Below are 17,539 nucleotides of genomic sequence, written 5' to 3' on the forward strand. Positions count from 1 at the left end.
CTATTTTCAGGGAGACCGTGGAATGAGAGGCTATCCTGGGCTCCCAGGGCCAAAAGGAAGAGGAATGGTTGGTCCCAAGGTTGGTATGATGCCATGCTGAAGTTTTTGTGCTCTTTTGTGATGCAGGCTGCCAGACTCTGATCTCTCAGACACCAAAGTATCAGTTCTTGATTTACATTGGTGCAACTGCAGGAGAAATCAAGCATAAAAACATGTGCACTAACCATACACTTTTACCAACCAGATTAGGAAGGAATACTAACTGGATGAGAATTGCATTTGTAGCTAAACTTGATGAGATTACAGCTGGAAATTGAACAGAACTATCAGGCTGATAAATTAGTTAAATGATGCATTTCTTCTGTTTGTATCTATTCTGTTTCCAAGAGATTCTTTTGTGGTGGCAAATATGTTAAATGTTAATTTTATATTTGCAATTTTTGCTCAATGAAATTGAATCCAATTAATTTCATTAGTAAAACCATTAGGAACGAAACATGAAACCAAAATGTTAATTCTATAAGCAGCCAGCATGCAACATCTGGACAATTTTTTTCCTCCCTCCACTGAAGTGATTTATGATTCAAAAAAGACATACTGCTAAGAAATGAAATTCAATGCATGCCTGGATTTTTTTATTATAGGTGTATCCATCAATTATTTTTACAAAGGCAATGAGGAGAAACATTGTGTACATTTCTCCACTTTAAGTTAAAAATAGATACGGCTTTGTATTTTTTTTTCTGTGATTTCCTTAACAGAGATTAACAGAAGTCTCCACTGCCATTTTGAATAAACTAGTATCTGAATGGAGAAACATTACTATTACTAACCTGTTAAAGAAATGCAATGAGTGACAGAGCATGAATATTTTCTCAGGAGATATGTCTGACTTAGTCTTGCTTTCTGAAAGCTGAAGCAATCCCAGTACCTTGGTAAATCATACAGATACAGTCTGTTTAAAAAAAGTAAGTTTGGAGTGAGTGTCAAAATCCTACAAATGTGTGACACTATGTGCTGCTTTTACAAAGCCTTTGAGAATGAAAAATGTGTTTTCTGTTGGGAAACAATGTTTCCAAGGATGAGGACCTGCTTGTGGCATCTAGTTCTTCAGATAAACTACGTAGCACAACATTTTGTGTGAATCCCTGCTTATAAATATATAGATTAACAGTGTTTTTCACATGAGATTCTGTCAAATTTTGTGGCAAATTTTTTGTCTATACAGATGAGAATGATGACTTTTCAAACATCACTAATATCTAGAAGTTACATATTTAGAGCTATATATTTCTATTTAATGATGATCAAGTTCTGATGTACTTCCGCCTAAATATTCAACATATGCAAAATGTAGGTAATTTACATACCACTGAATGAATTCTATTTACTATATTGGAGCACAGTGATTATTTATTATGACAGTAATCAAAAATCCAACCTGAACTCTACAGAAACTTTTATGAAGCTTGGTCAGACTTCAAAAGCTTTTTTCAACTAAAAAAAAAAGAAAAACAAACATTTAATTTTGATGTAAAAAAGGGATAGGCTTCACTTTGTCACTTTGAATTGTTAGATTAGCCTGTCTCCAAAGCACAAGGGCTTTACCTGGCTTTGACTGTATCGACACAGATCAGCAGGTGCTGCTTTGGCTTTTCTCTCTTCCTCTCCCACTTAGGATTTTCTGAATGACTGGTGCTCCCAGAGACTATGGCACCACAGGGGGTCAGCATATATACATGGTGTACAAGCACTAGCTAACATGCCTGGCAGATTTACTCACACTGGGTTTTATTGCTCTGTTCCTTTGTGCCTCTACTGTTGTGCCTCCCTTGTGTGGAGTGATTGGACAGAGCTGTTGTATAAAGATGGTTTTTGTTGGTTTCTATGCAGGAAAAAAATGGGGAAAATATCACACTGTCATGGGCAAATTTGATTCTTTAATTATTTTCAGCTTAATTGTTCCTTTGCTTTCCAGGGAATTTGCCAAGGATAATTACTAAGGCCCACAGTGAGAAACCATAAACCAAAGAAGAATCAGAACTAGAGTCTTTGACATGGTTTTACTTTTTGCTTGCAGTGACTTTGAGATGACTTCCTTAGTGTTACCAGGAACAGGATTTACCTCCTAAATCTTTTTTTGCCCTACTGACTGTTATAGGGTATTATGGGACAGAAAGGCTGGCCTGGTCCACCTGGCCCCCCTGGCGACAGCATACAAGGAAGCAAGGTAATCCAGTTTAATGTGATATCTGTCCAGTTTCTTCTCAAAACTGTCTCTTAAGGAGATTCATTGTCTGGTTTGCTCTTTGCCACTGAGTCAGTGAATTCCTGCAAATATTCATTGTATATTTAAGTTTCTTGTTCATAAGGTATGTAATATTTACTTTAGCTGTTGAGGTTTTGGTATTGGTGGCACCTGATTGCTCTTCTATTATTATTGTCATTAGAAATATATTTAACCTGGGGAAAAAGTCTCATCTCTGCCACATCTTACTGATTTACTTAGATTTAAAGGATGTTCAGAAGAAAACATCCAGGGTTTTCTCTGGATACCCTTGTACAAGACAGTAACAGAGACCTACCATGTCAAAATAAATTAAACAACACATACAGGAATATAAAAGAAATTAGCCAGTCTCCCACATACTCTTCATCAGGTTTTTACTCACGCAGTTTCAGCCGTAACCACACCTTCTCTCCTTATAAGGAGAAACACAAACATGGTAATATATTCTGATCATTCAAAGTTAATAAATTGCCTTGTCATAAATGTGTGGAAGAAGATTATTAAAACTGTAGACTAGTGGAGAACAACTCAAGTTTCCCCTATTTCTCTTAAATCGGTGTGCTTAAAGTTGAGCATATGATTGAATATTTCCCTAGATCGGGAGGATTGTGCTCAGCTCTCCAAGTCTAGGTTATCAAACCACCAGTGATTCAGTAAGAGGGGCACTGTTTTAGTTGGGTTAGGAAAGATGCCTCTCTATACTGTGGTTGGCTGGAGACACTAAAGCCACCAGGGAGTTCACTGACAAAATAGGTTTTCACTGGAAAATAGTGACATGCTGAAGCAAATAAAAAAAAATGTACCTTGTTGGCAAAATGTTTCAGAGGAGAACCTTTCTTTGGTCCAGCATGAAATTACTTCATACAAGCTTTACCAGAAAAGCACCGATTCCAAATTTGTTTTGTTCAGTACTTGCTCTGATTCCAGCTTCAATGTCTTCTATTTTTATATTCATGTTCAATAATTTCCCTTTTTATACTGCAGAGAGCCCTCCTTTTTTCACTGTGAGGTGTTTCATAGCATAAAAACATACTTCACTGTGTTCTTTCTTTTCTCCTTATTGTATAACTCTCTTTAACAGATTCTGATTTATCTCATCTCGGGAGTTTCCTAGGCAGAGGTTAGATACACGATTAAAGTCACGACTATCTAGAGCTTTAGTTCTGAACTGTTTGCAGTTTTCTTCTATATTAACTGTTATCAGGAACCACAAAGCTATTACGTATTTTAATGTGAGAGCATAAGGAACTTCTTATTTTCTTTTCTCTTCTTCATTTGATGAATCTCTGAAGGCTCTTTGTTCTATTCTTGTGGAAAATAGAAAAATTTCTGCCATCTCTGTATGGCTTTATGGTATAGGAAAACTATTTCCTGCCTGGCTTTAATAGACATTTCTGATGTGTTTCCAGAATCTAATACTTAGGAAATATCTCTGTTAATTCTATGGGTATGTGAGGTTATTTATAAAAGTGCAATTGCTGTTCTGAACAGAAATGTTTCAACAACCATGTTCATCTGATGATACATGAAAAAAATAAACAGATTATGTAATATTTTTTCTGTTCCTGAGAAAAAATGAAGGTTAATCAAAATATGCTCAGTGTGTACATATACATCTATCTATCTGTCTGTCTGTCTATCTATCTATCTGTCTACCTATCTATCTATCTGTCTGTCTATCTCTACATAGCTACACACAGAGTTTTGGATGCTATGTTGGCAGTGCTGTGAATAAGTATCCAAAGCATATTTTAGAAGTGTAGAGAACTCAGTTTCATCATGGAAGTTTTCCAGTGGAAGAACATGGTCCACTGACACACACTGTCAGACAAAGGCATGTTTGTAATATAAGGATGTGGAATTTAGGCATGTAGGAAAGTAACATGTGCTCTGTTTATGGAGGGTCTTTGTCTTTGGGTTTGAAACCAAAACTAATGATGCGGTGGATCTTACTCAGCTGGTGGTGTTTCTGCAGCATTCCACAAGTTGTGTAGATACAGTCTTGTCATTTAAATTTTCTTCCCTTAACAACTGCTTTTTTTAAAATAAGATTATTTTTATATAATTCTTTGGAACAACTTATTTCTGAATGACTTTGGCAATCCCATAATACCTGTTTCCTCCATATGCTGGTGCTTGTTGAGCTTCTGTTTGTCTCTTCTGTCCTTCTATCTCTTCACAGCCATGTCAAGCTTCATTCCTTTTGGCCACACTTCATCAGCTTAAAGCTACTATATTTCTGCATTTGAACTATCAATATCACTCCAAGTATTTTTTTTTATATGTACATATAGCTCAGTCTGCGTATGGTAAGAATGGAATGTCAAAAATGAGATGGTTTTTGAGTAACTTTATGTTGATAGCTACATTCACAGGTCTTCTTTTTTTATGCTTGGTTTCCTTTCAAAACCACAGTCTAGACATTCTCAGATCTGCACTCAATTCATAGAATGACATTTTTACACATAAGTCTGCTTATTGATCAGTAATCTAGCAGGATATTAGGGTCAGGGATCCAAGGGTCTGCATTTTTACATGCATACCACTTTGGTTTTTATGATAAGACTGATGGTCAAGTTTGAATTTAATTATGTAAGTGGACTGAACTGGCAAAGCAATAAATATTTTTAAGTCAATACAGCATACTTCTTGGGTTTTACTAAATGTTCGGTTATGGTATCTATGATAAGTGCTTCTTATGCTGATTGATTGCATGAATAGAGGAAACAGCATTTGGTTCTGCAGTTGACATTTTAAAGAATAAAACTCCCATGTGTGCCAGTGAGAAATGTCAGCTGTACAGGTATGAATTTTTTTAGAACAGTAGGTCTTATTCAGTTTTCATTGCCTGAACACCATCCTAACAATGTCAAATGGGCTGTAACAAATGGCCACAATAAATCTATAGTTTTGTCGGATCTGACATTTATTATTAGTGAAGGGCCACTGGAATACACAGCGTATCCTAATTCTGGTTCATATGTATGTGCTCTGCAGATGTGCAAAGGTGTTAATCAGGAAGCTGTGTGATGACCCTAGTCAGGAAGGATAGCCAGTCCCAGTGCTGGGCAGTAAGCATCGAATCAAGCTGGCACGCTGTTTCACTGTGTTTAAAAGCCATTTGCATTACTAACCTACTTGAAGGACCCAGGAAACACAATCCTGCTAAAAAGTGTCTTAAAGTAAATTAGATTAAATAGTCACTGTGTATTCCTACAACAGCACAAAATAAATTGCCTTGTGCATCCCATTGCTTTAGGAATATTTCTATTTGCGGGAACTGTTTTTTTTTTTTCCCCTAGTGAATCAGCTATGTAATTTGGTGCAGCACAGTTTCTTTTCCAGTCTCCTGAGTCTACATAACAGTGTCTGAATTTTTGCTGCTGTAAGAAATTGGGGAGGGGGGAGTGGGAGAAGTTCTGCTTACAGAGGCAAGAGGCAGCTGGTTAGCAGGTCAGTGATAGGTAATCCCAATGACAAGCAGAGCATTTTAGCTCCCTGAGTTAGGACTAGCGGACCAAGAGGCTCCCACAGGGCAGGGCTGTAAAGGCAGTGGAGATGTGAACAGTGAAGTGCAGTGGGTGCCTTTGCCTAGCACAGGGCAAGACCACAACACACACGTGGGCAAGCAGAAGCTCCCATCTCAGCAGATTCTCAGTCAAATCTGGAATTTGGACAGGGAAAGGCAGCCATGGACCACGACTTGTAGTATACTGCCTCTTCTAGGAGCTGCATCTCATGTTGAAGAGAAGAGAATGTTGACTTGGCTGTGTACTCCACAGCTGCTTCTCCACTTGCAGAAATCCATAAGCCACTACCCAGCACAGCAGAAATGGCCAGTGGTCAGTCCTTCTGCATTAGCATGCCTTTGGTGAAAGCTGGAGTCTTGATAAATTTGGAAACATTTTTGTATTTCTCTGCCCATTATGAGCAATATAACCCCTTTAGGCCCATTTGTGAGCAGCTGTACAAGTATTAATAAAAGATGCTTTAGCCGGACAGTCTGAGAGCTCTTGACTGAAAAATTAACTATCGTTGTACTTGCATCTCATAGGCTAGGTTTGGTAGAGGTGATGACTGCTCCCAATCTCATTGACATTCTCTGGAGATGGTTTTGGTATCTGCACTGGGCACTGCTGTTACGTGAATTATGTATGTAATGTGAACTATGGAGAAGCATTTATGTACCAGGGAACAGAATCATCTCTAGCTGTGTTTAAAATGTCTACAACAGTAAATCTGAAAAAAATATTTGTGTTACCCTATTAAATAAAGCAGGAAAGTTTCTGGAAGCCAGATGCTGTGAAGGATTTTCTGTACATATTTTATAACATGTTGTATGCCCATACTGCTAGCATGAACATGCTTTTCAAGTCCGTGCATGCAGCAGGGCATATGTAACAATCATTATAAAAAAATTTGAACTTTTTAGCTGAACTGATACTGTCTTTTGAAGTATCAGCAGAAGTTCTGCTCTCCACACTGTGAAAAGCAGAGATGTCTTTTTATTTACTTAAGATCAGAAAAACTAAGTCAACCCAGCAGAGAGTCTGGGTGTGTATTTATAGAGAACCTTTGTGTTGGACCTTGTTTTCCTGCTTGTAGACTGGATTAATAACTGTCCAAGCCTCAGTGAGGTTACTTTTGTCTTTTACCTGGTTCAAGAATCAGGAATAAGTTCTTCATTATATACTTTATAAAGGCCTCATGTGTGTTCTGAATCATACCCAATTGCTTATTTCTCCAGCTTCAGACAACTTCTGTCTTTAAAATTAGGTGCTTCATCACATAATACAAATATCTGGCTTGCTCTGTGATGCAGAATGTTATGAAGTGAATAGATACAGCATAGATTTTGCTTTAATTTTCAGTTAAACTTACTTTCTGTATTCTGTTCAGGGAGAAAAAGGATATCAAGGTTCTCCTGGACTAAAGGGATCAATAGGAATTGGCCTTCCTGGACCAAAGGTAAATCCTAGGTTTGTGGTAAGGAAAAAAAGGTAACCTTTTCTTCTTTTATTGGTTATTTGGTGTGACAGGTCTTTGAAGATTAATAGAAGGCAAAGACATTACCTTATGTAGCTAGCAAGGTAAGTGCCTACTACTTACTGTCATCTTTGGAGTCTGAAAATCCTAACTGTCAGTAAGGACCAGGCTCTGAAGGAGGATCCAGAATGAGGTCATACCTGTTAGCAGGAGAATACTATTTAGTCAAATTATGTATTCAGTTACCTTAGATATTTTTCAGGTATTACAAAACAACCTTTTATTTGCCAGGCTTTGACAAAAAAAAGAATTGCTTTTTGACTGATGTCTTTTAAGGGCTTTGTTTTATTTGACTCTATTTTTTTTTTTACAATGATTGAAGCCCAAGCTTGAATATTTCCTTACTGAACAACTTCCCTGTTGACATAAAAATTGTAAGAATTTCCTACACATACCTATTCCCATCTAACAAATTTTGTGCAAAGAGAATTTAAATACTTTGGCTATTTATTAGTGATTTTCAAATGTGCAGCTTCTGATGGGAGCAGCCTAGCCCAAGAAAACCGAGGTTCATGGTCAGTGTGGATGGGCAGACCAAACATGTGCATACACAAGCAAGAACTGTGTGCCCAGGCGGAATGAGCATTGAGGTAAATGCATTACACAGTACACTGCCTTTGATTCCCAGCATATGCCTGGGCCAGCTGGGCAGTCCCCCTGCAATAATTACAACATAGCTGAAATATTAAATTTATTGTGAAGGCTCTGTCTGGAAAGCCTGAGAAAAAAAGCCATGACAGTCTTCATGGGAGAGCAGAGAGATCAGGCTCCCTAACTGTAAGAAGTTACCCAAATAAGAGTTCAATCCCCTCTGTAGTCACCTGAGGCAGACAGTACCCGTTCAGAGCCCCAGCCATTTGTTGCCTGCACTAATGATGTTCATGGTAGCACTATGGTCTACCCAGCTCACATTATATAGCACTTTCTCAGATTCTGTGGTATTCAAGCTACTGCAGCTTGGAGCTTTTATGCAACAGTGAATATCAAGCTCTTTCACACAGATTCAAATTTCTGCCTCCTAATTCTATTTTCTCTCAGATGCCAAATGCTACATACTATAATAATAATTGCAATATTTTCACTGTTCTCCCTATTCATCTTGTATCCTGACTAATCTTCATGACCCAATGTAAATCTCTCCAAATACTCACAATTTTTCTGTTTGCTATTAATATAGCAGACTTGTCATACATGAAAAGGAATGGTTTAGTTCAGCTGGAATTTCATATAAGTGCCAAATACCAAAGAGATCAGGTTTTAGTATATTTATGTGTAAGAGAGTAGCAGCACCACCGCAGTCAGTAGATCATATTTTCTCTCCCTTATTCTGACATTAACTTTGATGAGTTTAGATTCAATTAACAGACAGGTAACGGAAAGTAATACCCTTTGCTAGATATTATGATTTTCTGAAATAGAATAGAAACTGTCTTCCAAGAGCTTACTTAGTGGAGACTGGTTTTCTTAATGCTGTGTGAGGAGCTATGTACAATTTTTAGGTTTATACCAGTTTGAATAAGATCAGAATCAGACTGAAAGAGTGAAAAAGATTCCTTAAAATTGATAGCAATCACCACAGCGAACGCTGTAACACAGGAGGTAGCTATGTGGTTCCATTGGCTGGGTAATAATGAGGAATAATATCAAAGTGGACAGTAATCTAGATAAATTTCTAAGCTTTAAAGTTTCAAGTAAATGTAAGGTTGTCAGTAACTTCCAGAAAGAAGTAAAAATCTGTCCTGCACAATCTGTCCTGCCTTCTTGAAGACATGTCTAATTTAGAACCTGAATCTTTTGATAGTATGTTTCATACCCGCATTATGTGAAACCTGTCTCTTGAAATAGCATAACATTGAACCTTTTCTCTTTTTGGAAATCAGTTCTAGTCACTTGAGGAAAAAAGTGCAGAATTGCTTCTACATGTGAAACTATGTATTTTTGAATGGATGTAACAGTCTAAGCATGCCTTTTCTGTTCTTTGCAAGTTCCCAGTTTTTCATGTGTGTTCTATACAAAGCTGGTCTGAGTTTCAGTACATTGTCTGATCTGAGGCAGTTATATCTCTCTGTAGGTCTGAATTAACATAGGTCCAGTATAAACATTGCTTTAGAGTTCAAGAAAATCAGAGAAGAGTACAAAATTATATATTCTCGACATTTGCATAAAGATGTTTTTACCCCTCACTCCTGAATTAAGGTAATTTTTAATAGAAATTTCTTAGAGATGTTTTTACTGCCCATCTTGCTTTCTCTGAGAACCAACTTTCAGATGTTCTCTTCATACTACATACAAGATAAACCAGACACACACAAAAAAATCAGAAAATTTATTGTAAAAGCTCATTGAACCATAACTCCAGCTCTGACTATCAACAAAACTGGAGTTACTGACCATTTAATACGGTGGTTTTAAATTAGGGAGACTATGGAGATAAAGGTGATCCAGGGAGCAAAGGTGCCAAAGGAGAGATTGGAGACCCAGGACCTCCAGGACCAAAGGTAAAACACATTTTTCATATTACTTAATTTTACACAATAGAAATTGGACACATTTAGCTTTTGTTAATTATCTCCCTCTACATGTTTTCAGGGAATTTGGGGAAGAAAAGGTGAACCTGGTCTTTCGGTAAGTACATACATGAATTAATTTAAAAGACAGGAGTTTATTTGGGGAAAATATTTAAAGGTTATCTGATGTTACACAAGGTTGTTTATGGGGCATTACATTGCCTGTATTTTTGTAAATAAATAGATTTCAGCATTCTTAAAATTAGAACACACAAAAAATTAATTAATACTCTTTTTCAGAGAGAGGAAGTTATCAGACTCATCAATGAAATATGTGGTAAGCATTCCAGTATGGGAAAAAAGTAGTTCTAATAAAACACTTAATTTATTTTGACTGAATGGATTTGTCTTCTGTGTGTTTGTGTGTAAGGATACCAACGATGTGAAAACAATGCTCACTGTGTTGCCAGAGCTATACTGGAAGTAATTTGGTCCAGCTCTATTTCTGTTTATCAGTATCAGTAACTACAAATTAGTTTGTTAATTGAGCTTTAACTGACTGTAAATCTGATATATGAGTTCAATTCATTTTTATGAAGGTGGTTTCTCATAAAATGTCTGAAATGGTTATTCTTCTAGGTTGTGGTATCAGATGCAGAGTAACACCACTGGAACTAGTATTTGTCATTGACAGTTCAGAAAGTGTTGGACCAGATAACTTTAATATTATCAAAACTTTTATGAAAACAGTCATTGACAAGGTATCAGCCAACCACGTTAGAACCCGCATTGGCATTATCAACTTCAGCCATAAAGTGGAGTTGGTTTCTTCTCTGAAGCAATACACAACCAAAGAACACCTGAAATCAGCTATTGATAAAATGCCCTACTTCGGAGAAGGCACGTACACAGCTTCTGCTATCCAAAAAGCCATTCAGTTATTTCAGGCAGCACGCCCAGCAGTAAGAAAAGTGGCTGTTGTAATAACAGATGGACAAGCGGACACACGTGATAAAGTACAACTGAATACTGTAGTAAGAGAGGCCCATGCTACGAATATTGAGATATTTGTCATTGGGATTGTTCAAATGACTGATCCTCATTATGATGATTTTCTGAGAGAAATGGAGCTCATTGCAACAGACCCTGATGAAGAACATGTCTACCAGATAGATGACTTCATGACACTTTCAGGTAAAAGAAACTATTTCAGTAAGAGGAAACTTGAAATAAGCATATAGGAGAGTCTGACCTTTCCCAGAGCAAGGCAAGGCAGCCTGCTGAATGGCAACTTATGTTTCTCTTTTGGATGCAGCACTTCTGTTTCTCTTCTTCTTTGGCCAAATGAAACCTTTACCAAATTTTTACTTCTTGCAGAAACAATAAAACACAATGAACATCAGTTTTCTGAGCCAAGGCCTTCTTTGGGGCACTCCTCTTTCATGAGACCTTGCCTCAGCCTTCCCTCACAGTCCTTTTGTGCTTGAAACCATTCCAGAGAGGTGCAGATTTCCTTCCACCTTGATGCAACATCTCTGTCTCTTCCTCTCTCTATTTCATATGGCTCTTGTCAGTCTTGGAGTCCCTCCACCATCTCTTACAAGCACTCTTTTGGGGTTTTTTTCCTGAAAACCATAGGGAAACCTACACTTTCATCCTGATTCTAGAGGAGAAGTGGTGGAGCAACACACAAGGGAACAGAGTCTGATAGTACATTGTATATTTCAAACTGTGGCTTGAGAAAATCCTGTGGCCACACCTGGAATCAGGAGAAAATCCAGAGGAAACCTATTAATGGAAAATGGAAAAAAAAAAAAAAATTGATCTAGACTAACCACAGACTAGCCCTATAAAGTATATTTTTCCTACGTATAAACTTATTTTGCTATGCTGAGCCTATAGATGGAGTTAAGTCTGGCTATAAGATGTTAACAGTGAGAAGGGAGTCCAGGCTAAGGTTCTGGTCCCAGCTGGGATTAAATTTAGGACTCTGGCTCAGGCTCCAGAATTCAACATAAAAGTATTCCCAGTCACTGATTATTTTTTTTTTTGTGCAAATAAGTAGAATGTGTCACCCAGTTTTAATTTTTCCTTCTTACACGTAAAAACTTTCTTGCCTTCACTCTTTTTTCTCTTCACTGTTGAGCTATGACTTCTGTTTAAAAAAAGGACTTGGTATTTTTATCTGTTTCTTCTTAAAGGAACAGAAGGGCCTTAAAATCAAATAGTTCAGAGAGTGCCTTACTTTATTACTTCTCATTTGCATTTTGACATAACTTTAGAAGATGGTCTTTCACCAGTCACTGTCATTAAAGATTTAGGATTAATATCGCACTGAAAGCTTGTGGTGAATCATTACGACTTTTCTTGATTACCCTTAATATATTTCATCATTTTGTTAATCTTTTCAGCTCTTGAAAATAAACTGATCACAAAAATCTGCGAGAATGTGTCTGAAGTCTACACCAGAAAAGATGTTTTATCTCCATATCCAAGTCCAGAATCTGAAATTGCTAGTGAAGATACTAATAGCCAGTTACCTAAAATGACTACTTCAGAGATTTATGTGCTCCCTACAGAAGGAACCGGTTACCCAGTAAGTAAAGAAGTAACAGCTATCAAATGTTTTTAAAAGATGTGTGTCTTTATTTGAACTCAAATACTCTTTATTTCACCATTTACCAGTGTTTTAATATGCAAATAATGTATCATTTGGCTAGACAAAAAAAGATTTGAACAAAACCTTTACAGCTAGAGTGAACTTATTTGTTGAGAACAAAAGATTACAGAAGAAAGAGGGCAATACTGTTTCTTAGTTGCAATAAATGCCAACAGCCCTCTTTTTTTGTAGTTCTTATTCATCTTAGAAGCGAGTTAGAAATCTTACAGATCTGTCTCTATTGAGGCAGATAGATACATAGTGTATAAGGCATTTATTTATGTGCAAGCTGATTGTTAGCACAATGCTTCTTGTCATGGTCACGCACTTTCCAGGTGTTACTGAGCCTTCAGCATTGTTTTGTTTTCCACGTTGGGCTGTACTTCTAGGACTCCTCACTCCTGTTACTCTTCTTCCTCCAGCTTTAAATTCCTCCTGCCCTGCACTGGGGATCTGCCCTCCAGCACAGTGCTGCTGCACAGATAGACAGGACAAGTGGAGTTTTAATGCAGTAGATAAATATTTTCTGTGGGTGTGTATCACCTTAGTTCCCTTCTTAGGTCTTTGGTATTTTTTAGCCACTGTCTTAGTATCAGAGTAGAATATTTGTCACCTTTACAGTATATCAGCACTAACTCTCCAAGGTGTTTTTATTGCTTTGCCTAAAAACAGACAATGACGAAAATTGAGTGTTGCTTGCCCCTATAACCTGTTGAATACACTGTTGAAATATTTGATGTATAAACCTCTGTAGCTGCATGGAATGGATATAGTGGGGACCATGATACTGGTATTTAAATATTGAGTGAATTGAATACAGATTTGAGCTAATTAAATATTACTGATTTACTGCGGAGGAGTCAATGGGTTAGCTAATATTAATCCTTTGGATTATTGTTTATGTAATATAATTCATAATTAAATAGTTCACTTTCAAAATTCAGCTTAATTTCTTTGAATAAAAAGTGTGATTGATTGAGGTTTGGGGTTTGTAATACCTCCAGACAGATCTGTGTGACGCTGAGGGTCAATTTTGACATTCTGTATCATTAAGAAAAATAAATGTAAACCTGGATTTATAGTTGCTGACTTTATAAAGCATGTGATAAGGATCAAAGATAGAATTAGTTCTAAGTGATTAGATGCTCACACACTTGGTTCTGGCTGGCCATGGTTAGAGTTAAATTTTCAAAATTGTTGAATTACTATCGGAAATAAACACAGCCTTTTTGTAAATCTGGAGAAGAAATGCAATATGCAAAGGACTGGATTAATTGTCCACACATTTACATGTCACCTAGACTTCAATTTTCAGAGTCCCAATGACTCTGAAGAGTTTTCTTAAACTGACTGAGCATGTCAGTAGTGGCATGTAAATGGGCAGATACTGAATAATGTCAAATTCCTTCCTGTTCTCAGTAGGTAATAATGGGTGTGTGGCATTAACACAGACATTTGTACTATACTATACTAAGACCCTTGCAAATCTTCCTGAATATACTGAAACACTAGAGAAGCAAACTTTTGTATAATAGTCTTAATTTGAAGAGCAAGGTTGGTTTCTTAACATTTCTATCAAGGTAAACTCTAAAATTCTAATGATTAGCAACTGGCTGTTACTTGAAAGAGAAAAATGGGTGCTTTGTCACTTGGCATGATACAGGCAAGGACACATCTTATTAATGGGATGTGGTTCCCACAACACAAGTTTTGGAAATTTTTGCTGTACTCAAGGGATTTCACATCTAAAATGATCTTTGGAGGAGCATGTGTTTTTCTATCAATAACAAGCACCATGTTCCTCTTGCCTGCCATTTTCCATTTCTTGACAGATTGAAGATGTCAGATCATTCCCAGTGACTGTACTAGATGTTAAGAAGCACTGATTTACCCCACAGTTCCTACCATTTTTTATTTATATTACAGACTAAGTGGTGACTGAAATTTTGCTTCAATTGAATGAATTCAGCTTAGTGACTAGATCAAAGGCATTACCTTGCCTTTTCATTCAGCTTTCAGTGTCAGAAAATTATGGTCATGTACTGAGTAATCACTAGAAGGAGGTCTGAACCCACTAGCTGTTAATGGTATTTTTTCATATGTTACTTAGCAAAAGTTTCCTACATAATCCTCTCCATTTTTTTCTCTTGGCATCTGAGCCCAGACAGAATTTTAAGTTATAAGATTTTTGACTCCTTTTACAGCTTAGTCCATCACGGACCAGATACACTGAGCTGCTACCATCTGCTCAGGATCCTACTGTGACCACCTCTGCTCACAGAGAATCAAAATTTCCCCCGCTTTATGACATATCTGAAATCAGACCTCAGAGTCCAGTTGTCAACCCTTTGTTCAATGTAACTGCTACTGAAGATCACCATCTAACTGTGTTGCAAACACAAGTAGCAACAACCCGAAAAGGTAAGTCCTCAGACATTGAATAGCAAATCTGCACCAAAAAAACCCCAACAAGCAAACCACACTCCCTCCCCAATACAGTTACTAGATTTTATCATCTTTATTTTTCTGGGTGCTCTGTCTACAGACATCACACACAGTGAGAGACAGATTGTCAAACCTAGATGACAAACAACCCTTGCTTAGGTATTTAAATAGTAGCTTGGTTCTTACATCAGGATTTAAGCAGTCTCATTTCAAATTGATCCTGTATTTGGTTTAGGCCCATTCAGATAACTCATTAATAGAAATGGAATTTGGCTACAAATTTTAGAGAGGCACATATACTTCCACAGGCACTACAAGAAAGAAAAAAAAAGGGGGGGTGGTCTTATGAAGGAGGCATTTCTAAGATAATGCAACTTATCCCCAGAATCCAAGCTAACTTTTAACGATATACTTTCAGATCCACGGTGCTTGGAACCTATGAAACCAGGGGATTGTCGGGACTACGTGGTGAAATGGTATTATGACAAGAATGGCAATTCCTGTGGCCAGTTCTGGTACGGAGGTTGTAGTGGTACCAACAATAGATTTGAAACAGAAAAAGAATGTCGAGAAACCTGCATTGACTGATGAATAAGTAAGTTGCCTTCATCAGGTCCTCATTCAATCACCTCTTTTCCAGGCTAAAAAGATTTAGTTCATTTAAATGTCTCCCATACTATATATACATATTATATCATCTTTTATACCTTTGATCAACCATGATATGTTTGTCTGAACCTTTTTGAGATGGCGGGACCAGAAGTGCACTCGGTAGTCATGGATTTATACAGTGACACAGTGAAGTTTTCTACTTTGTTCTCTATTCCTTATCTTACAGTTTCTAACATTGTATTTGAATTTTTGACCATTACTGAGATTGGAGGCGATATTTTCATAGATCATAATTCTAAGGCTTCATCTATAGGATGAGCTGAAAACCCATCCAATTATATGTGAATTTACGATTATTTTTCCCCTTGCGTATCATTTCACATTTATCAAAACTCAGTTTTCCTTTTCTACTCACAGCCTACACAGTCAATCACAAGGTCCTTCTGCAGTTTCTTGCAGTCACCCCTTTTCTTTACTACTTCAGAGTAACACAGTATTGTCACCAACTTTGTCACCTCGCTTTTTACTCCCTTCTCTAGATCACTTACAACTACATTGAGTAGGACAGACCACAGCATACATCCTCCAGTGACTTCACTGACCATTTATCCCCTTTCCTTTGTTTTATTCTTTTCACCACTTACAAATTAGAAGACTGTCCCTCTCAAACCAGTGTAACTTTCCTTTGGGGAGGGCCCTTATGTTTTGGAAATCCAAGCAGATGGTACTAACTGCTTTAGGTCCACATGCTTAGTGAGTGAGGCATGGACTTCAAAGAGGTTGCTTATCAGTAACGCATGACTTCATTTACAAAAGTCCTATAGCTCATCCCCAATAAATTGTCTTAAGTACTCAATTTCATCTTTCAGTACAAGAAAATTCTATGGAGCTGTAGCATGTGTTTTTCTAAACATTTCAGGAAAATGAAACAATTCCTTATTTCTTCTAGAAATGCCTGCTGTTTGGAGTTTTTAAAGCTGGAAGTTCATGTGTATTGAGGAAGAACTGCCTGAGAAGAATCCAAAATAATGTGTTAACATGAATATATTACTACCATGCTCTACTGCTTTCCCCACTATGATATCCACATTAACTAGATTCGTGTATAACGTATGTTATCTGCAACATCATACCAATAACTTAAAATCACACATACACACACATGGGAACATACCTTTTCCCTCCAAATTTATATTTTCTTACTACTGCCTGTGGCAATGATGAGATTCTGTTTTTAGGATTAATATGTCAAAAGCATTTACACTTAGCATTTAATGACAGAGGTCTCTTAGTTGTGTGGAAGAATAAAATATGCTCTAGTTTTAAACAAGAGTAAGTGGTTCCTGAAATTAGCACTCTTAAAACAGCATTTAGAGACATAAATTAAGATTTCCATTAATCAGAGTACCTCTTTGGAATGTAAATACCATACCTATAAGTAATTTGGGGGGGTGGTTCCCCTGTTAGAGCACATTTGGATTAACATCAGTATAATCTTTTCAGTTATAAAGGTAGGACTTTCATTCAGAATTACATTAAAAACAGGATACATGTCCTTTAGGCTAGTTAGTACATTTTAATTTCTCAGGGCCTCTGTGTTAAAAAAAAAGTTATTTCACTCTAATATATGCTATTAAATTAAAAATGGGAAAAGCACTGAAAGATGTATATAAATGTTTACTTATATCCTTTCTACTTTTAACCATAATCCTATATGAATGTATTATTAAAACTTAAAATGATGAGCATGTGATTAAAATGGAAAGCAATACCTGATGAGTCATGCATTGTTATTTCTTTGCAAACAAAAAACTAGTATCGAGCCAAGGAGTATGGACAATTCTTGATATGTTTAAACAACTGCTTGCACAATTTCCCCCCCCCCATGTAACCAAATGATAGCATGTACCATGCAAAATGAATTTGTTTGCAGCAGATAGGATGCAAACCTAATTACAGAATCACAGAATCATCTAGGTT

General features: G+C 36.9%; 1 protein-coding gene across 4 annotated transcripts in view; it reads left to right on the top strand.

Annotated features, from left to right (window-relative positions):
* The window catches only part of COL28A1 (collagen type XXVIII alpha 1 chain), a 69,496-nt gene extending 52,166 nt beyond the window's left edge, over nt 1–17,330 (top strand). For all 4 annotated transcript variants that reach the window (XM_074863838.1, XM_074863822.1, XM_074863828.1 and 1 more), the window contains 11 exons: nt 11–79; nt 2,162–2,230; nt 7,190–7,258; nt 9,754–9,834; nt 9,926–9,961; nt 10,144–10,180; nt 10,483–11,037; nt 12,255–12,439; nt 14,707–14,923; nt 15,366–15,542; nt 16,509–17,330. In XM_074863838.1, coding sequence (XP_074719939.1) covers nt 11–79; nt 2,162–2,230; nt 7,190–7,258; nt 9,754–9,834; nt 9,926–9,961; nt 10,144–10,180; nt 10,483–11,037; nt 12,255–12,439; nt 14,707–14,923; nt 15,366–15,535 — 1,488 coding nt within the window. In that variant the 3' untranslated portion in view covers nt 15,536–15,542; nt 16,509–17,330. The remainder of the gene's footprint in view (nt 1–10; nt 80–2,161; nt 2,231–7,189; nt 7,259–9,753; nt 9,835–9,925; nt 9,962–10,143; nt 10,181–10,482; nt 11,038–12,254; nt 12,440–14,706; nt 14,924–15,365; nt 15,543–16,508) is intronic.
* The last annotated feature ends 209 nt before the right edge of the window (nt 17,331–17,539 follow it).

Source organism: Strix uralensis, chromosome 1 (genome assembly GCF_047716275.1).
Source record: "Strix uralensis isolate ZFMK-TIS-50842 chromosome 1, bStrUra1, whole genome shotgun sequence".
Classification (NCBI taxonomy): Eukaryota; Metazoa; Chordata; class Aves; order Strigiformes; family Strigidae; genus Strix; species Strix uralensis.